Source organism: Myxine glutinosa, chromosome 3 (assembly GCF_964187855.1).
Source record: "Myxine glutinosa chromosome 3, kmMyxGlut1.1, whole genome shotgun sequence".
In the NCBI taxonomy this organism is placed as follows: Eukaryota; Metazoa; Chordata; class Myxini; order Myxiniformes; family Myxinidae; genus Myxine; species Myxine glutinosa.
In genome coordinates this window covers 184,422,159-184,444,287 of record NC_136263.1, presented here as the reverse complement: position 1 = coordinate 184,444,287, position 22,129 = coordinate 184,422,159, and the positions used below count along the sequence as shown (strand labels likewise).

The 22,129-nt window shown below is 46.1% G+C and overlaps 1 protein-coding gene across 3 annotated transcripts in view; it reads right to left on the bottom strand.

Annotated features, from left to right (window-relative positions):
• Window positions 1-21,784, bottom strand: part of LOC137416438 (complement factor B-like) — a 124,174-nt gene extending 102,390 nt beyond the window's left edge. The window contains exons 1-7 of one of the 3 annotated variants that reach the window (XM_068102036.2): window positions 21,580-21,784; window positions 19,246-19,348; window positions 18,395-18,619; window positions 14,484-14,675; window positions 11,642-11,818; window positions 9,667-9,744; window positions 1,752-1,885 (exon numbers count right to left, since the gene is read on the bottom strand). In XM_068102036.2, coding sequence (XP_067958137.2) covers window positions 1,752-1,885; window positions 9,667-9,744; window positions 11,642-11,818; window positions 14,484-14,675; window positions 18,395-18,619; window positions 19,246-19,348; window positions 21,580-21,600 — 930 coding nt within the window. In that variant the 5' untranslated portion in view covers window positions 21,601-21,784. Of the gene's footprint in view, window positions 1-1,751; window positions 1,886-9,666; window positions 9,745-11,641; window positions 11,819-14,483; window positions 14,676-18,394; window positions 18,620-19,245; window positions 19,349-19,484; window positions 19,670-21,579 lie in introns of those variants that run through there. The other 2 variants (XM_078774819.1, XM_078774820.1) reach the window with 2 other exon arrangements.
• Between the last annotated feature and the right edge of the window lie 345 nt (window positions 21,785-22,129).

The following is a 22,129-nucleotide window of genomic DNA, read 5'->3' as shown; positions in this document are numbered from 1 at the left end:
ACATAGGGGTGGGGGACATACAGAGGGGTGGGGGAGAGACAGAGGGGTGGAGGTTGAGGCAGAGGGGTGGAGGTTGAGACAGAGGGGTAGGGGAGAGACAAAGAGGGGTGAGGGTTGAGAAAGAGGGGTGGGGGAGAGACAAAGGGGTGGGGGGGAGACAGAGGGGTGGAGGTTGAGACAGAGGGGTTGGGGAGAGACAGAAGGGTGGGGGAGAGACAGAGAGGTGGGGGTTAAGACAGAGGGGTGGGGGAGAGACCGAGGGGTGGGGGTTGAGACAGAGGGGTGGGGGAGAGACAGAGTGTTGGGGGTTGAGACAGAGAGGTGGGGATTGAGACAGAGGGGTGGGGGAGAGACAGAGGGGTGGGGGTTGAGACAGAGGGGTGGGGGAGAGACAGAGGGGGGGTTGAGACAGAGAGGTGGGGGTTGAGACAGAGGGGTGGGGGAGAGACAGAGAGGTGGGGGTTGAGACAGAGCGGTGGGGGAGGGATAGAGAGGTGGGCTTGAGACAGAGGGGTGGGGAAGAGACAGAGGGGTGGGAGTTGAGACAGAGAGGTGAGGGTTGAGACAGAGAGGTGGGGGTTGAGACAGAGGGGTGGGGGAGAGACAGAGAGGTGGGGGTTGAGACAGAGAGTTGGAGGTTGAGACAGAGGGGTGGGGGAGAGACAGAGGGGTGGGGGTTGAGACAGAGGGTCGGGGGAGAGACAGAGGGGTGGGGGAGAGACAGAGGGGTGGGGGTTGAGGCAGAGAGGTGGGGGTTGAGACAGAGGGGTGGAGGAGAGACAGAGAGGTGGGGGTTGAGACAGAGGGGTGTGGGAGAGACAGAGGAAGGGGGAGAGACAGAGGGGTGGGGTTGAGGCAGAGGGGTGGGGGAGAGACAGAGGGGTGGGGGAGAGACAGAGGGGTGGGGGAGAGACAGAGGAAGGGGGAGAGACAGAGGGGTGGAGGTTGAGACAGAGGGGTGGAGGAGAGACAGAGAGGTGGGGTTGAGACAGAGGGGTGGGGGAGAAACAGAGAAAGGGGGAGAGACAGAGGGGTGGGGTTGAGGCAGAGGGGTGGAGGTTGAGACAGAGGGGTGGGGGTTGAGACAGAGAGGTGGGGGTTGAGACAGAGGGGTGGAGGAGAGACAGAGAGGTGGGGTTGAGACAGAGGGGTGGGGGAGAGACAGAGAGGTGGGGTTGAGACAGAGGGGTGGGGGAGAGACAGAGGAAGGGGGAGAGACAGAGGGGTGGGGTTGAGGCAGAGGGGTGGAGGTTGAGACAGAGGGTTGGAGGAGAGACAGAGAGGTGGGGTTGAGACAGAGGGGTGGGGGAGAGACAGAGGAAGGGGGAGAGACAGAGGGGTGGGGTTGAGGCAGAGGGGTGGAGGTTGAGACAGAGGGGTGGGGGAGAGACAGAGGGGTGGGGGAGAGACAGAGGGGTGGGGGAGAGACAGAGCGGTGGGGGAGAGACAGAGGGGTGGGGGAGAGACTGCTGAAGCTTGTGGAGCATTATTGGGGGTGGGGGGTGGGGGTGAGGGAGTCGTCAGCTTTTGGTGAAAATGCGTGATGTAATTTTGATATGTAATTTTGAAAAGCACCTTGACAACAAAGCCAGTGTTACCTGCTGGAAATATGGAGATCGTATATCTCCTTGTCATGTGGAGAGGAAAGCTGGCTTGCAGGTTATACCTGTGTGCGCTTTATACGTGCGTGAAATTTTCCTAGAGCACGTTTTTGTGTGCAAAAACCATTTGTGCAAAAACACACTCCTCACCTGATCAATGAACTGCTTGGCGAATTGGACGCCTTTCCCAAAAGGTATTCTTCCTACACTGTTGGATGCATCCATAACGAAGTACACGTGCGTCTCGTGCCCGGCACCCACGCTCACCATTCGATTGACATCAACTGTAAAAAGAACAAACAACACATAATATTTTACAAACAACATATAATATTTTACAAACAACATAATATTTTACAAACAACACATGATATTTTACAAATAACACATGATATTTTACAAATAACACATAATATTTCACAAACAACACATAATATTTTACAAACAACACATAATATTTTATAAACAACACATAATATTTTACAAAACGCACATAATATTTCACAAACAACACATAATATTTTTCAAACAAGACAATATTTTACAAACAACACATAATATTTTACAAACAACACATAATATTTTACAAACAACACGTAATATTTTACAAACAACATAATATTTTACAAACAACACATAATATTTTACAAACAACACATAATATTTTACAAACAACACATATTTTACAAACAACACATAATATTTTACAAACAACACATAATATTTTACAAACAACACCTAATATTTTACAAGCAACACATAATATTTTACAAACAACACATAATATTTTACAAACAACACATAATATTTTACAAACAACACTTAATATTTTACAAACAACACATAATATTTTACAAACAACACATGATATTGTTGCGGTTTTGAGAACCCACACTTGTAAATAAATATAACATCATTAAAGGTTAAAGGTAGCACCCCATAGATAGGCCACAAGCAACACGTAGGTCACCATAGGGCATCAGTTATTTCTTTGTATGTGTTAGATAAGGCCATTTTCCAATAGTTGAATCTGCATTGCATCAATCAAATAAGAAGTAGGCCCTTCCGTCCATTTTGCAGCCTGCCTCCAAGCGACGCCATTAAGCGCGCTCCCCAGTCTGTGCCCCATGGCCCTCCCAATTTCTTACGCGCTTTGCCAGCAGCCTTCGCTGCCCGTGGGCTCGCTCAACGGCACCATAAGTCACGAGGTGAAGCCCGGAAAAAGGGGGCGGAGCACCAGGGAGGAGGTGTGGCCACGTCACCCAGCCATCAGGCAGGGCCGGTAAGCCATAACCAGCCAACCAGGGCTGGGGTGACATCACCTGACAGGCGTGGCTTTTGGGGTTCGAGAGCGTTCACTGGCTTGATTATAAAAGTGCGCACGAAAAGCCCTTCAGTAGGACTCAAGAGTATATGCGCTTTACCAAGAGAAAAGCCCTCGTGAGGACTGTGCGGAGAGGACACGAGTGAAAGATTGGTATTGGAAGAACTTATGGTGGTTGAAAGGACGGTACGAGGGAACTGAAGCCCAGCATTGGTAGTTCAAAGAGACACGCTGTGGCAACCCGTTGTACTAAGGGCGAGCGCGCGGCACGCATTGTCACGAACTGCAGCGTGCAGGACATTGGAGAGGGGGCGCTTGGAGCGAGTAGTGCGCATATTACGTACGCCAGTATACCAGCCTTCCCCCCATCATTCTATTTGTCCGTTCGCGTTACGCTAGGTGAAGAGCTGCCTGCCGGGTTTTTCGTCGGCTGGACTGGAGCCGGACTGGAGCCTGGACACCATCGCCGGACCTTCCACCCTACCATCTGCAATCCCAGTGTGAGTGACTGTGTGTGAGACGGGCCCGTTTGTCCAGGGAATAAGTTAAGACTGTAGTTACGGCTGCCCTGTGTACTTTTCCTTCCTCTTTCTTTCCTGCACATTCCTTTCGTTTCCTCTTCTTCTTTGTACATTTGTTAATAAATTGCTCTGTTCTTCCTATTTTCCTGGTTTCCTCTTATCCGATCATCCTAGTCTTTTCTCAATTGGGTAAGCGTGGCACGATTAGGAACTGCTAGAATCGGGTCTAGTCACTGGTTAACAGCTCGGGTCACGGATTGCTATCCGCTCGGCATATCCCATCAATATCCGTGATTCGGGCGGGAGTTATTCCCTCGTTTCCGGCCGGCGTTAGTACTTAGGTAGTAGCGAATCTCTAGGCCTAACAACCCCTACCTAACGCCGCGCCGGGAAGGACATTATAACTTCCAGGGTAGCGTCAGCCAGATAAGAGGACAAGTTGTATTAACCCCCCCACCCCCCCTTGTTAAGGGAAGAGCCGACGTTTGAGATCCGTAACAATATTTTACAAACAACACATAATATTTTACAAACAACACAATATTTTACAAACAACACATAATATTTTACAAACAACACGTAATATTTTACAAACAACACATAATATTTTACAAACAACACATAATATTTTGCTTTTCAATTGATCCTTGATAAACCATTTCAATGATTTTGAACCTGGGCTTTATGGACATATGTGAACCTGGGCTTTATGGACATATGTGAACCTGGACTTTATGGACATATGTGAACCTGGGTTTTATGGACATATGTGAACCCGTGCTTTATGGACATATGTGAACCCACGCTTTATGGACATATGTGAACCCGCGCTTTCTGGACATATGTGAACCCGCGCTTTATGGACATATGTAAACCTGGGCTTTATGGACATATGTGAACCTGGGCTTTATGGACATATGTGAACCCACGCTTTATGGACATATGTGAACCTGCGCTTTATGGACGTATTTGAACCTGGGCTTTATGGACATATGTGAACCCGCGCTTTATGGACATACTTTATGTGAACCCGTGCTTTATGGACATATGTGAACCCGCGCTTTATGGACATATGTGAACCCGCACTTTATGGACATATGTGAACCTGGGTTATGTGGATATATGTGAACCTGCGCTTTATGGACATATGTGAACCCGCGCTTTATGGACATATGTGAACCTGGGTTATGTGGATATATGTGAACCTGCGCTTTATGGACATATGTGAACCCGCGCTTTATGGACATATGTGAACCCGCGCTTTATGGACATATGTGAACCTGCGCTTTATGGACATATGTGAACCCGCGCTTTATGGACATATGTGAACCCGCGCTTTATGAACATGTGTGAACCCGTGCTTTGTGGACATATGTGAACCTTAGCTTTATGGACGTATGTGAACCTGGGCTTTATGACAAGGACGAAATTATTAAATTTTGGTGAAGATCTGAATATGGATTCGGTTACGAGAATTATTTAATTTTTAAGTGATTCGTGACCATTGAGAGATCGGGCGAAAAGTGATATATGACATGATATTTCAAAAAGTTATGGATGAATTATGACTAAACTCGGTGAATGAGTTGGTTAGGTGACAAGAACAAGCCGATTAGATTTTGGTTCAGGTTAGAAGCCAGATCCGGCCTATCAGTGGGATACAAAACGAAGTTCACCAGGTGGAGGTATCCTCTATACTGAGTGCCGTTCTAGTTATTATTGGCAATTATTATAACTATAACGTGTGTTATATCAGGTCATTGAAAAGATCAGACCATCCCTCGCCATTCTAAATCCGCCATGATAAAATGTACTTCAGAGAGGGTGTTGTGGCGGACACAAAAGCCCACTGGCGTGGTGACATCATTCCGCGCACCAAGTGGGCGGTGGCCACGCACCAGGGGTAGGCGTGGCCTCATGGATACACCGGGCGCCCAGCCCGGAGAGTACAGTGTTACAGTGAGCTCTTACAATAAAGACGTTTATATGTTACCGCTTGTCCGCTTCCTCCTTGCTCACAAGCAGCGCGCGTAACGCCGCGCTTTACTGGTGACCCTCGACGTTGGATCTGCCGGAGCGATCCTTCCACACGCGATGCCATCGCCATGGCCGACTTCGTCAAACTTCCGGAATTTTGGGAGGCTCAGGCCGAAGTCTGGTTCGTCCAGGCCGAAGCCCAATTTCAGCTTCGGCGCCTCACCGGCGATGACACGCGCTATTGCCACGTCGTCGCCTCCCTCGGGCCCAGCACGGCCGCTCGAGTTGTGTCCGTCCTTCGCCACCCACCGAACGGCCACAAGTACGAGGCACTCAAGCGGCTACTCCTAGCCACGTTCGGCCTCACGGACGACGCACGGGCCGACCGCCTTCTGGATCTCCCCGAGCTCGGTGAGACGCGCCCGTCGGTCCGAATGGACCATATGCTGTCACTGTTGGGCGACGAAGCCCCCGGTTCGCTATTCCGGGCGCTTTTCCGGCGCCAACTTCCAGCGCAGGTCTGCCTCGCGTTGGCCGGGACCGAGCTAACGGAACCCCGAGCATTGGCGGCCGAGGCAGACAGGTACTTCGCCGCTTCGGACACGCGGGCGAGCGTCGGCGTGGCCGTCACGGCCCTCGAGGCTGATGTTCAGCAGCATGTTCCACAGCATCAGCTTCTACAGCATACGCAGCATGCTGATACGCACCTCGTGAACGCCGCCACGCCCCGCCCACCGCCGCGGCGAAAACCGCCACCGCGGGGAACAACTACACCGGCCTGGCGGAGCCAGCCGCGCTCCTCCAGCTCCACCACCTGGTGCTGGTTCCACGCCAAGTTCGGCCACGAAGCTCGGCGGTGTCATCCGCCGTGCTCCTTCAACGGGTCGGGAAACGCCCAGGCCGGCGCTCAATAGTGGCGATGAGCGCCGGCCGTTCGAGCAGCCTGCTGTTCATAATGGACACCTTCTCCGGGCGCCGTTACCTGTGCGACACGGGAGCGCAGGTGAGTGTCATTCCCGCCGGCACGTCAGACAAGCACGCCGCGGGTGGGGGCCCCGCGATGCTTGCCGCGAACGGGACGCCCATCCGTACGTACGGAAAACGCTGCCTCTCTCTGCGGTTTGGAGGGCAGGTTTTCCGATGGACGTTCGTCACCGCCGACGTGCCCATGGCACTGCTTGGCGCGGACTTCCTGTGCGCTAATGGGCTCCTGGTCGACGTCAAGCGCAGACGTCTTGTCCAGGCCGAGACGTTCAGCTCGCTCGCTTGTGCGTTGCCCAGCTCAACGAGCGGCTTGCCAAGCGGCTTGCCGAACGGTTCGGTTCCGGCCACGTTGGTCTGTACGCTTCCGGCAGTGGACGCATTCACCCACCTCCTCGCCGGCTTCCCGGCCCTCACGTGGCCCACCTTCTCGGCGGGGGCCGTCAAGCACGGGGTGGCCCATCACATCCCCACCGTCGGGCCACCGGTCTACGCCCGGGCACGCCGCCTCGAGCCGACGAAGCTGGCGGTGGCAAAAGCGGTGTTCGCTACCCTGGAGCGACTCGGCATCGTGCGGCGCTCAGAGAGCGCTTGGGCGTCGCCGCTGCACATCGTGCCGAAGCCCGGCGGGGGATGGCGACCGTGCGGGGACTATCGCCGTCTCAATGACGCCACGACTCCCGACTGCTACCCCGTCCCCCACATTCAGGACTTTTCCGCCCGTTTAGCGGGCAGGTCCTTCTTCTCGAAGGTGGACCGCACCACCCGGTGGCCGGAGGCCGTGCCCTTGGCGTCGACAACGGCGGCCGATGTCGCGCAGGCTTTCATCGCCACCTGGGTCGCCCGGTTCGGCGCCCCCTCAGACATCTCATCCGACCGCGGCCCCCAGTTCACCTCGGAGCTCTGGGGGGCGGTTGCGCAGGGGCTCGGGGTCCGGCTGCACCGAACCACGGCCTACCACCCCCAGGCTAACGGCCTGTGTGAGCGATTTCACCGCTCATTGAAGGCCGCGCTCCGGGCCACCCTCCGCGACGGCGGCTGGGTCGACAGGCTCCCCTGGGTCCTGCTGGGCCTCCGGACGGCGCCCAAGGAGGACCTGCGCGCATCCGCGGCGGAGTTGGTCTTCGGGCAACCGCTGCGGGTGCCGTTCGAGTTCCTCCCCGACTCCACGGCACCATGGTCCGCGGCACAGCAGCGCTCCGCTCTGCAAGAGACCGCCCAGAGGTTCGCCCCGGTGCCAACGGCATGCCACGGGCACCCACCGACGCACGTCGCCCCGGAGCTTCGCACGGTGGAGTACGTCTTCGTCCGCCACGATGCCCATCGGACACCACTGCGGCCCCCGTACGACGGGCCTTTCCGCGTGCTGGAGACCGGGGCGAAGCACTTCACCCTGGACATCGGCGGTACTCCTGACCACGTTTCGGTAGACCGCCTCAAGCCGGCCCACCTCGATGTGGACCATCCACCGCCAGTGGCCCGACCCCTACGTCGGGGCCGCCCTCCTGCGGGCGGACCCCCGGCACCGCCCAGCCCCGCCGCCACGCCGCCCCCCGGTCCTGCACCCATCCCAGGGGCAGCCAGGGGCATCCCACCTGGCATCCCTGCACCCCGGATGCCGCCGATCGCCAGGGGGCGCTTCGGCCGGGTCATTCGTCTGCCCTGCAAACTGGCCCTCCAGGTGCGCGGGAATTCTGGGGGGGCGCGTGTGGCGGACACAAAAGCCCACTGGCGTGGTGACATCATTCCGCGCACCAAGTGGGCGGTGGCCACGCACCAGGGGTAGGCGTGGCCTCATGGATACACCGGGCGCCCAGCCCGGAGAGTACAGTGTTACAGTGAGCTCTTACAATAAAGACGTTTATATGTTACCGCTTGTCCGCTTCCTCCTTGCTCACAAGCAGCGCGCGTAACGCCGCGCTTTAGTGTAAAGGTGGGGGTGAAAGAGGAGGCAAGTCACAAAACCCATTGGGGAGGGTGGATATTATCAGTATTAATATTGATTTGTCATAACATTAATATTATGCTATTGTCATGAGCGTTGTTGTTACTTTTCTTTTTTGAAGCAGCTTTGGAAAAACGCCACGATAAAGCTATCTTAACACGGATATACACCTCAACACGCAACACCCTTATGAAGGGGAAGTTAAATCGCTTTAACCTAGATTGTGTGACCATTAGTCATCCTGTCAAGTTTAGTTGGGATTGGATAAGTAACCACCGAATGTAACAAGATCAAAAATCGTCAGACAGACAGACAGACACCAAATTGTCTATTTTAGTATGATGATGATTACAATCCTATTGCCATTTTGAGAGTTATTTGTGTTTAGAGAATATTGTGGTAGATCACAGTTGTCATTGGAATGGGATACAACCCATTGCAGCAGAACACAAATCCTATTTGGAACATACCAATCCCAGCATAACATACCAATCTAGAACTGATAGCCAAATCAGCAAAAGCAAAACTTTCCACCACAAAATCAATGATAATTCCCATTTTCATAACAATACTATTCTACATTTTTAAACCTTCTAATAAGTTTTTCGCATCAACTTCTTCTCTTCGGATAAAATGTTATCAGCATCGTATCTCCCATTCAAAGCTTATTATATAACCTCAAATTGATACTCAATGTTAGGGGAATATTCACGTTTCATTGCTCGGATACCATGCACTATCAAAGACAGATTTCTGAAGCAGTAAACTCTTTTTTCATCACACAGGAAACAACTACCTCACTTATCTATACTAGAGAAGGGCTGTTTGTCTGTTTGTGTGTATGTTTGTCACCATTCTTCTCAAAGATGGCTGAACAGATCTTCGCTAAACTTTCAGAGGTTCATCAGTGAGTGCAGAGGATTGTTTCAGGCAAAAAAAAAACATAAAAAATTTTTTTTGTTTTTTTATTTCTTTTGAAATTTTAGGAAATTTTTTTTGGGGGGTTTTTGGGGGATTTTTTGTTTTAATTGCTCTATCGTGGGTGTAGAGAAGTGTGTCGGGATCACATTCCTTTGTGGGTGGAGGGAAGTGTTTTTGGCCCCCACGAAAAATTGACCAGGCAATGCCGGGTACCCCTGCTAGTACGTATTATAAACAGCATGGCAAGTGTAAAGTAAGTGCAAATTGTTATAGTAATATTGTCCAACAATTTAATCATAATTTTATACAATTTCTCCTTACTTTTTATGAAAATATTTTTTGAAAACCATGTATAACATTCCAAACAATTCAAAACAAACAACGAATACACCGCACCTCTATTCGAGCTGCTTGCAATCTGTGCTTTGGCAAGTTTCATGGCAACATCATCAATTGTGTCATAACTGTAATAATCTGCAAAGCAAAGCATAATCATCCATAGATGTTAATGGAACACCTTACTCAGTGAGGTCTTAAATTGGGAGGCATCTGCAAGCAGCACATTTGATTGGTCAAGGTGACATAAAATGCCATAACATTTTGTCCAATTACTGTTAAATGGAATGGTTCTGAAAGTGTCAATAAGGTGATTTGTGTTCCACAGCGTTCAAGTGTATAATTCAATTTAAATAAAATAAAGAATTTAAAGATTGTTTAAAGAAAACTTTTTTGAAGAAGTGTACCACCATTAATTAATACACCACCTTATTTAGCACGTTACATTATGCAGTTCTTCCTGCTTGTTGTTTGTATCCTTTATGAGGTCCCGAAAAGCAGGAATTTCCTGTTTGTAATGATTTTCAATGTTGTTTGACTGCCAGACAGACAGAAAGACTAAAAATATTACCTTACTCCTATCTGCCCATGCGCAATCAGGACAAGATTTCGTGCAATTTGCCAAATTCGGAGCCAAAGTACTGCTAAACTGCAGGTTTGTGTTCAAAATATAAATTCTGCTGAAATGAAGCTGCTCCGCTACCTTTTACAGCAAGAGCTGAAGTTAAAGAGAATGACCTGGGTTCCAATGGCTTAAATAATGATGGGCGTACCCACCTGAACTAGTTCAGTCACTCGAATTATTGGGTCTCACTGTCAGTCATGATCTTTCTTGGGCACACCACATTTCTAAGATGGCCTCCAAAGCCATTCAGTGACTGGGCATCCTCCATCATACAAATTTCTTTCTTTGCACACTTGCACTCCTTTCTACCTACAAGGCCTTAATCTGCAGCTTAATGAACTACTGCTCTACCCTCCGGGCTGGTTTCCCTGCCTGACACCTGCTCAACGTTTCACTGGAGAAACCAAGGTCCTCAACATCATTGGAATCTCCTGCGACGAAGCTGAGTCTATAGGCCGATTACTTCGCCATTGCAGACAGGTCGGTGGTCTCACTGTCTCCTGCCGCCTCCTTTCTGATCTGGCACCTTTTGCTATTTCTGTGTATTGTCTTTGTCTCCCCCAAACACCCTCCCACTAGGGTTTCTGTAGGGCTCACATGGTCCACCATCAACCACCTTCTGGTGAAACTACCAAAATCCAGGATCACTGCTCACTTCCACTCATCTGTTCCTCTTTTTTCCTGCCTGTGGAATCACCTTCCACATCCTCTTCAATCTCACTCTTCCCTCCAGGTCAGCAAGACAGCTGTTCACCTCCATCTCAGATCATCCCCAGTCATAAACCATGATCTTTTCTGTCCTTGTTAACCCCACCAAAATCCTTCCAATTTTCCAGTTTTCCCTCCTTGGAGTTTCCTTATCTATCCATTTTGTCCACCACATACATGCGTGTGTTGCATCCTGTTTTTGTCTGTTACGTCCTAATCCGTACACTGGACTAGCTCTTCCACGAGCCTCAACTACCACCTTATTTAACATGTATACAAAATGTGTATACAAAATGTGTATACAAAATGTGTATACAAAATGTGTATACAAAATGTGTATACAAAATGTGTATACAAAATGTGTATACAAAATGTGTATACAAAATGTGTATACAAAATGTGCATACAAAATGTGTATACAAAATGTGTATACAAAATGTGTATACAAAATGTGTATACAAAATGTGCATACAAAATGTGTATACAAAATGTATACAAAATGTATACAAATGATGTATACAAAATGATGTACAATGATGTATACAAAAAAGTGTTGTATAACTCTGAGATAACTTTCCAAAACATGTAGCAATATGAAACCGCAATTTAATGTAATATGTGTGTTATTAGAGTTAGACAGTCGGTACAAGTTGGCTGCCTTCGGTGTTGTTTCCAAGATCCAGCAGGATCTCACAAGCTCACCTTCACACCTCGGCTCATTTCCGGTCCATTCACGGGTCACAAGGCAAAGTCGTTTCCTGGACCCCATCATGATGAGTTTTGGGTTCGAGCAGCTATATGTAATTGTAGAGCCCTGGTCATAATTTTCATTTGATTGGTACACTCCAAATGGTAGCCCTGGGTTGGGGCAATATGTATCTGTGGGTGAGAACAAAATTATCAAGTTTTTGCAATAATAATGTTATGGATCTGGTCTAGGTGGTAAAATGGGAAATAGGTTACAATAGTTATTTAATAGTGCATGTTAGAATAAGTGTGGTGTAATTGCTGTAATTAATGAGAGAGTGATGAGTAGTGTTTGGAGAACCCCCCTCTTCCCAAATCTCAGTGTTCGTGTCTACGATTTGTCTATGTGTAAATTTACATTCTGAAGCAGTTAGAAGCACCATAGCTCAACCACATGTGGTGTGACCGTGTGGAATTCCGCGACCGTGTGGATGATGGTCCGACACGTCCCGCAGAACTTTATACAAGGCCGCACACTGCACTTGCTCTCTCGTTTCTCTACTTTGTGGTGCTTTGCTCTTACTCCTATCCTGAGTCCCTGCTACTGGTGGTTGGTTGTGGTCCGTGCTGATACTAAATACATGCCAAATCTAAGGTGCCTCCCCAGCTAACTCTTTTGGTGGTGTGTGGTGCGCTTATGACCTCGTTGGATTGGCACGCAAGGTGCTGCATTAGTCCGTCCCATGCATAGGAGTAGATGGGGTTTTGTAATCACTTCAGTGTGTCTGTCTGTCTGTCTGTCTGTCTGTGTGTCTGTCTGTCCGGGCCGTAACTTTCTTTTTTACCATTTGAGTTTTGTCATCAAATTTTCACCAAAGCTTTATTATGACAATACGGAGAAGGCAAATTAATAATTTTGTCAGAAGGTCAAAAGGTTAAAGGTCAGAGTCACATAAAATCATCAATTTTCATCCAATTAACCTGAAATTTAAATTTACCATTTGAGTTTTGTCATTAAATGTTCACCAAAGCTTTACTATGATAATATGGAGAAGATTAATTAATAATTTTGTCAGAAGGTCAAAGGTCAGCATCACATAAAATTGTCAATTTTCATCCAATTAACCTGAAATTTAAATTTACCATTTGAGTTTTGTCATTACATTTTCAACAAAGCTTTATTATGAGAATATGGAGAAGATTAATTAATAATTTGGTCAAAGGGTCAAAGGTCAGCATCACAAAAAATTGTCAATTTCAATCCGATTGACCTGAAATTTTAAGAATTTACATATTGGGTCACTGAATTGGTTCACCAATCAAAAGGTACAAGCTGACTGTTTTGTTTTTTTTAGATCAAAAGGTCAAAGGTTAAGTTTGCGTAAAATCACCAATTTTCACCCGATTGACCTGAAATTGAAATAATTTGCATATCGGGTCACTGAATTGGTTCACTAATCATAAGGTAGGCATTGATGTTTTTATTTTTTACAGCAAAAGGTAAAGGTTGCATAAAATCAGAATTTTTTGTCAAATTGACCAGAAATTTAAAGAATTTGCATATTGGGTCACAGAATGGGTTCACCAATCAAAAGCTAGAAGCTGATTTTTTTTTTGATCTAAAGCTCAAAGGTCATGGCTGCATAAAATCATCAATCTTCATTTTGTATTTTTTTTTTAACTTCTTTTGAACATATGGAAGAAGAAGAAAACGTCTGAATATAAACGGATGCGGATGGGCTTTGCATTTGCAGATGCTTTCTAGTTTCTTTTCTAGTCATTTGATACAGTCCGTGATCATCACTTTGCCGCTGTGATTTTCTTCCTCTACCCCTCCATCAACTATCCCCCCTTATCCTTGTTAATGAATTAATTGTTTGATGATAACCTGTGCGTGGTCATCTGGAGCGGGCTCCATAGCGCATAGTCGATCCGTGAGACGGGTAGATTGGGTTCACGCTGAAGCCCTTGTAAAGCGGGTCGCTTGGCGGACTCGATCGGCCAATATTGTCGGGCAGATTCGCTGCGGTCGTGTTATTAAATGCTGATTCACACCAAATTAAACTGGCAGGTGCAAAGACCTTTTCAACCATTACCTGCCAGGTGTGACCATCGTGGAAGATGCGTGTCCGTAACAATACTTTCTTTATAAGTATACGTTCCAACATTCCTCAATTGAAGCTTGTAATTTTGAAGTATAACTTTCAAGTTAATCACATTCACCACTTATAGTCGGACAGTTTCAAGTCAGGCAGACTGGTAAAGTACAAGTTTCAACTGACGTGCTTTCACAGTCTCAAATCACTGCATTGCCCAACTAGAACGGTACTCAGTAGAGAGCACACCTCCACCTGGTTGGCCATATCACTCAATGGTGAAGAATCACTTTAAAAATTATACTAGCCGGATCCGGATCTTCATCCAAATTGAATCGATTCTTCCTTGTCACACACACACCCTGTCCAACAAGTTTCGTCCAAATCCATCCATAACTTTTTGAGATATCCTGCTATGTTTTGTTTTTGGCCCGATCTACCAATGGTGAAGAATCTCTAGTAGCCGGATCCGAATCCGGTTCTTCACCAAACTCTAGCCATTTCGTCCTTGTCACATACGCTACATTTCGGCCAAATTTCGTCCGAATCCGTCCACAACTTTTTGAGATATTTTGTTCACAAACAGACAAACAGACAGCGGTGAAAACATGACCTCCATCCACCTTTGGTGGCGGAGTTAATACATTTCCATGAATAGCTTTCAATGGGAAATTACATCAGATAATCTATTTGATTAAATTTAATCCGAAGTTCCATAATCCAAAAATTTGAAGGAGGGAAAAAACGAACTTCACACTCACCACCTCGGTCACAAGAAGGCAGAGTGCCATTCCAACGTCCATTGACCATGCAGGTTCGTTCCAGAGAACCCATGAGCTGGAAACCAGGCTCACATTGAAAACTAAGAGTTTCTCCAACTTTGTACCATGGTTGCCTTCTCTGATTCTCCACCCAGCCGTCTTTGATTTCAACGTTACCAATACAGTTAACAGCTATCAGAACCAGGGTGAAATGGAAAAGATAAAATTACACAAGGACGTACAAGGAAACAGACAGGAGAAGCTAACTTCACCCATCATCATCATCATCATCTTCATCACCCATCCCTTACATCCCACTTAATGTAACTCGACATCCCTTTAACATCTACAGCAAGGATTTAGGCAGTGCATAAGATCATTCATGTCCACAACCAGACAGTACAGCCAACTTTTCATCCATATCGGAATGATGGTTTGCTTTTAAGAGGCAAAATTTGATATGGCTACCAGACCGTGTGACCTATGATGTTTACATTTTCAAACTGTAGTCCCCATGGCAAGTCGATCAGATATATGAAATTTAGCATCAATCGATTAAGCGGTTCAAGAGAAGGAAGATATCCAAATTTTCCCTTTAATTCTATATTGCTGCCATGCCATGTAACCCATGATGTCATCGTTATCAATGAAATATTCTTCATGGCGAGTTCCTCCCATGCTGAAAGTTTTGCATCAATCGGACAAGCGGTTGCAGAAAAAAAAATTTAAGCAAAAATATATAGACTGGACATGCACACAGACACAGACAGCCAGGGGCATCACAATAGTTTCGCAATCCCTTCAGGACGAGACTAAACATTGTGGTAGTGAAGATGAACTTGGATAAATAGATGGGCTAATATGGTCAACATCACCCAGGAGTGAGATCGACAAGCCTCCCAATCGCAAATATGAAATTGAGAATTCTCCGCATAAGGCAAAGACAAAATTAGCACCAAAATCGGGCAGATAACTAAATAAATCGTGCATTTTGTGATAAAAGCATGAAACATGGCACAAGGTTCGAACTCATCAAGACAAACAAATCTAGACCCGAGGCCATCTCACATTTTGCCCTAAATGGCGCTGGCAGCCATTTACAAAGATGGCCACCCGAAAAACCTATTTTTCCAATATATTAAATACAACTATCTTACTATAATTCACCAAATGTCCGTCTGTCCATCCGTTCCCAGGTACCGCAAAAACGGCTGAACTGATCGCAACGACATTTTGGGTGGGTAATCCTGGGACCCCTTGGAGTAAAATAGGCTATATTGTTTTTCCAATTTTTCCCCAATTTTTTCAATTTTCCAATTTTCCAGTTTTTCCAAATACAATGGAATAATATTTACCGATATGAACAGTGATGTGGCTTTTATTGAAATTCTACAAATACTGTTTAGATTATGATGATTTGCTTGTGATATGATTTAACGGATGTTTACATAAATCGTTCAAAATAAAAAGTCTTCAATTTCTGATATTTTGCCTTTTTATTTGGGCCTCCAAATTGAAGCCCCGCCCGTAGGGCAGGTAGCGTTGCTAGTATTAAATAATACTTTAACATATATTAAATACTACAATATATTAAATACTAGCCGAAAGCACCCGGCGTTGCCCGGGTTCTTTTTGAATGAATTTACTACTACAATTCAGCTTTTACTCACGGCTGTAGAGATTGACTACTATAATTCAGCTCAGCTTTTAATTGCGAAATGGGCCCAGCCCGGCCGAGGCGGCCTCGACCGGCCTCGCCACCTAGCTTATAACCTTCCCGGGGCCCGTCCCGACATTTTTAGTTATTTTTGAATGAATTTACTACTATAAGTCAGCTTTTACTCGCGGCCGTAGAAGATTGACTACTATAATTCAGCTCAGCTATTAATTGCGAAATTGGCTCAGCCTGGCCGAGGCGGCCTGGACCGGCCTCGCCACCTAGCCTATAACCTTCCTGGGGCCCGTCCCAAAATTTTTAGTTCTTTTTGAATGAATTTACTACTATAATTCAGCTTTTACTCACGGCCGTAAAAGATTGACTACTATAATTCAGCTCAGCTTTTAATTGCGAAATGGGCCCAGCCCGGCCGAAGCGGCCTCGACTGGCCTAGCCACCTAGCCTATAACCTTCCCGGGGCCCGTCCCGACATTTTTTGTTCTTTTTGAATGAATTTACTACTATAAGTCAGCTTTTACTCGTGGCCGTAGAAGATTGACTACTATAATTCAGCTCAGATTTTAATTGCGAAATGGGCCCAGCCCGGCCGAGGCGGCCTCGACCGGCCTCACCACCTAGCCTATAACCTTCCCGGGGCCCGTCCTGACATTTTTAGTTCTTTTTGAATGAATTTACTGCTATAATTCAGCTTTTACGCACGGCCGTAGAAGATTGACTACTATAATTCAGCTCAGCTTTTAATTGCGAAATGGGCTCAGCCCGACCCAGGCAGCCTCGACCGGCCTCGCCACCTAGCCTATAACCTTCCCTGGGCCCGTCCCGACATTTTTTGTTTCAGAGGTTTCCTCCTATCTTTCACCGTTCAGGAGATTAGCGTGTGCAGACAAACAAACAAACAAACAAACAAACAAAAACTTTCTTTTATATATACTAGGGCATGCCCGTACTATATATATGCCCGTACTATATATCTATCTAAAATTATATCCCCCCCCTCTATTTACATGAAATGGTTTGGTCCATTCGCAACGCCAAAGCGAACGGCGAACGGCTTGCGAGTACAGTGACAATCCCCCCCCCCTCTATTTACATGAAATGGTTTCGTCCATTCGCAACGACCACAGAACCCCCCCCCCCTCTATTTACATGGAATGGTTTGGTCCATTCGCAACGCCGGCACACGCGATCGTTCGCTGCTCTCTGATTGGTTGAATCGTTTTTTGGACATAGCTCGGTAAGTAATTGTCCGATTAATATGAAACCTTGAAAAGGCACATCCTCGGGTCCCCAGCAATATACCTGGCAAGTTAAAAGTATATCGGACCCGTGGTTGTCGAGAAACAGCGGTCACAGACAAACAAACAAACGTACAGACGTACAGACAGACAGACAGAGATTACTGGAATTATAGATAGATAGATATTAAGCTATAATTTTGGTGCCAGAATGAATATAGATTTTTGGGAGTAAGGATTTTTGAAATTGCTTTCTAGTGTAATGTTGTTGTGTAACAAACTGTTGACGCTCGCCATTGATATTGAAATAAAACCACTATTTATATGCATAATATAACAGATTTATTTCAAGTAATAAAAGACATAAAAAGTTCATATTTTAGGGTGCTTCTGGACACCTGAAGCCGATTTGAAAATTGACCAATGTGATTTTAGGTCCCAAAACTGCACTTTTCCACATGTTAGGGTAGGGTTGGATAAAGGCATAGAGAAGGCCAAGAGTTAGAAAATGCTATAATTTTCTCCCAATATCTAGGGACAAATTTCAATATCCTTGTCAAAAATCATGCATGGCATTACTCCACCTGGGTGGTACCGGCATGTGGGTAGGTAATTAATCTCAAAATATACGTTTATTCTTCAATAAATTGAATTAATGGCAGATTGATCAGCTGTGAGTTTGCAAGATCTTGAGTTAAATGACAGCTGATTTTGACTTCAGTGAATTTACAGTTCAATCAATATCCTATTCTGCTGGAAAGGATATACTTGCTCTGGAAAAATAATTTGCTGATTCTTCGGAAGAAGGAATGAAACTTATTATTAATTCTTGTCCATGATATCAACTGTCCAAAAAAAACCAACAAGAATTTCTGAGAAGACATACACGTCACATCAAGGACAATCATGTCACATGATAATTGTAAGATGATCGCAAATATATCGATTTATTGAGCATTCAATGGAGTTGATAGAACTACGTGATTTGAAGCACCTACGTTTGCACACTGCTTCCCTTGCGGTTTCACCATATGCATTTATGAGTCTGGTCCATCTTCCGCGCCTTGAACATGTCCTCCAAGGCACTGGAAATGGCCGATAACCCTCGGGACAGACGAAGAAGGCCAGACTGCCTTCCACAGCTTCTTCTGGCCACGTAACCTCTCCATATTTTATGTCAAAGTTCTTTGGACAATTTGCTGCTTGTCCTGTTGATGTTTGTCCTGTACAAAAGAGAATGTATGCCAAAAAAATACCCCACAACAAATGAAACATCATATTTTGCACTCATTTTGTCATTATGACAAAGCATTTTCTTTGTGCAAATAAAGACTAACAAAATTAGAAGCAACCGCAAGCAGAAACTAAAATGTCGGCGAATCTCTCAATAGTGAAGAATCACTTTTTAAAATTCTAGTATCTGGATATTCACCAAAATCTGATCAATTCGTCCTTGTCGCACTTCTAACCTGTCCACCAAATTTTGTCCGAATCCGTCCACAACGTTTTGAGACATCGTGCTATATATCATGTTTGGCCCCATCTCTCAATAGTGAAGAATCACTTCTTCTAATTATGGTATCTCGATGTTCACCAAAATCTCATCAATTCGTCCCTGTCGCACTTCCAACAAGTCTGTCAAATTTTGTCCGAATCCGTCCACAACGTTTTGAGATATCCTGGTCACAAACAAACAAACATCTTCGGTGGCGGAGGTAACCAGACGTAAAAGCAATGCATGCCCACTATTAGATACAAGCTGTAATATCTTATAGACAGATGCGAGGATTGCTATTTTGAATGTACCAAGCAGATGAAACAATATTCACAGCGAGTCTGGTCAACATACCGGATTTGCATATTTGGAGGAAAACAAAAATGATCACCCAAGACACCATCTTCGGTCTCCGCGTACAAGAAGAGCAGAAAGCCACAACACCTGATGCAGCAAACTGCAACACAACCAGCGGGTTAAAAAACACAAGTTGATGTTGCAATGTTTTTACAAAGCAAACATACCATATCACTCACTGAACCCGCCTATTGTTGTGTCTTTCACTCGTTTCTCATCCATACAGAGTCATTTACAAGAAGTCTGGTGTTTGTCTTCTGAAGGTCACGGCAGAAAGATTAACCTGTCGGTAAATCCTATGTGACGATTCCATGTCCCCATTTCCTTTGTCTTCATCAATTCTGATATTGTCTCCCATTGTTAATGTACCCTGATTAGTACTGCCAGCCTGCATTGGCACACAATTCAAACAATCAACTCGATCAACACAAAGGCCAGGGGGGGGGCGTGGTGGAGGGGCGGGGTGGGGGGTGTCGGGGGGGGGGGGGGGTCGGAGGGGGGGACCACGTTATTCTTTTTATTACTGACAATTATTGGACTGTTATTATTGTTAATATTATTGTTTTGCAATATTGTGATGTTATTGTTATTATTATGCTATTTACATTATTCTTGTTATTACCCTCGCCTGAGGAGAGGGTATTGCATTTGAGTCCGTTTGTCTGTCTGTCTGTTTGTCTGTCTGTTTGTCCACACAGAATAAATAGGATTTTCTCTGCAACCGTTGGTCCGATCGACAGAAAATTTTCACCATAGGTGCAACTCCACCTGAATAATTTTTTAATGATAATTATGACGTCATAGGTCACGTGGTTCGACCGCCATCTCGGAAAAACCGAAAACTTTCAACCTCTATATCTCTGAAAGCGCTGAATATAAAAAATTGGGAAATGGCTCATTGTAAAGAACTCTCCATGGGGAATAAAATATGTTAATGATGATGTCATAGATGCCTCCATTATGACGTCATAATTCGACAAATACAAAACTTCATTGATCAAGGTGAAATTTCTTGAGTGTCATGTCAGCATAAACTGGTGGAGAAAAAATAATAATGACGTCATCGGTCGCGTGGATCGGCCGCCATATTTGTTTTAACACAAAAGCCTTAAAAACCACTGAAAATACATCCTGGCGAGGGTTTGCAATCTCTGATTGCTCTTTCTTGTTACTTTTGTCATTTGAAGTGGCCTTGAAAGAATTCCGCAATAAGGTGGAATGACGCTCAAGCTGCTATATATACACCTTCCAAAGGTGGAAAACGGCAATTAAACATGGGAATTCCTCCGGATTTTTTGCAGTCGATTCTAAAGCAACAAAGGCTAAGTGAGTGTGAAAATAACTGAGTGAGTCCTCTTACTCGTGATACAATTGAGGGTTCTGAAGCGTCACTCATAATATACCCTCTCCCACCACCACTGGGGGCGGCGCTACATGGTACACGCTTACCAGGATGGTTTACATCGCCCCGCCTTCGGAAGTCGGAACTCCAGGTATACTTGGTATAGAATAACCAGCACTCTAAATGTAACTCTGACGTAGTCGGGGGCCAAATCTTCCCCATGCTTCCCTGCTGTCCGGATTCGGCAGGGTAGCGCGGTCACGGTCAACGTACAGATCGGTCCCCATGGACCGGCACTTTCCCTCTCTCTCCTTAACTCTGTCGTGGCCCTGACTTTGTGATGGCCGGTACACCATCCTGGATGTGGGGGATCTCTGGGTCACTCCTGGAAGACCAATCGGCTGTCTCCATGCCGCGGGCTTGTTTGAGAGAACTGTCAGGGGCTATACAACCAAGACCACCTCGCCAACTACAAGGCAACCACTTCATCTTCCAAAGGGTTCATGGGCCACTGCAATCATGGCTAAGATGTTACTTTTCCTCATCACATTTTATATCAAAGCAATGGATGGTTTTGATGGAATAATCTCAATGCAAAAATGGCCTCAGCTGCAGGAGAGTAAAATGGATGCCACATACACAGCAAGTTGAGCCAAGGGGTTTGGTAAACAAAAGACTGAGATAACAGTGACAGATTGTTAATTATTTACACATCTGAAGTTTCACCAAAGCACATTTTTATCGATGGGAATTCAAGAGCAACATTCATGGTTCAGAGACAAGAAATGCAAGTTAATATTCTGCAAATCTTCCTGATTGTCCACCATCTTCTATCCATACAATTCATAAATGATACTCATATTTTCAAGTGATACAACGAAAATAGGATTACACAAGGAAATCTCGACACAGGAGACCAATCGACATATGACGTCTCGTCTACACCACACCACATCTCCAACCCCAACCCAATCCATGAGGACACTTACCCTCCACGACACCAACACCATCCACACCACTCAGAAATCCAACCCAAGATCCACTCAATGGGAATGGGGAGAATGATCGGTGCGGGGAGGGCAGGTGCATCGATGTAAATCACAGATGGGGCAAACAGTTGCAACACATGGGGATTTGGGAAAGAGAGGAGTTAGGAAATGGTTGCTTCAACACAGATGACTGTATGTTGACTCCGACAATCACCCACAAATCAGAGAGTAAATATGTCAAGACTAGGAAGAGTACCCGTTCCAAGTGACAGGAAAAGTCATGGAATCCATCATCGCTTCGGATATCAAACCTTTCCTCTTCTCCAATGGCTTGATCTCTGATCATCAATTTGGATTCAGACCTGGACACTCTACTCTGCACATGCTGCTACTGCTGTCTCAACAATGGATGCAGATCCTCAATGCCAAACAGGAAATCAGAGCTGTCTCCCTTGACATATCACGTGCCTTCGATACGGTCTGCCACCCCGCTCTGCTTACCAAACTCTCCTCCTATGGTATCCATGGAAATCTCCACGCATTGATTGCG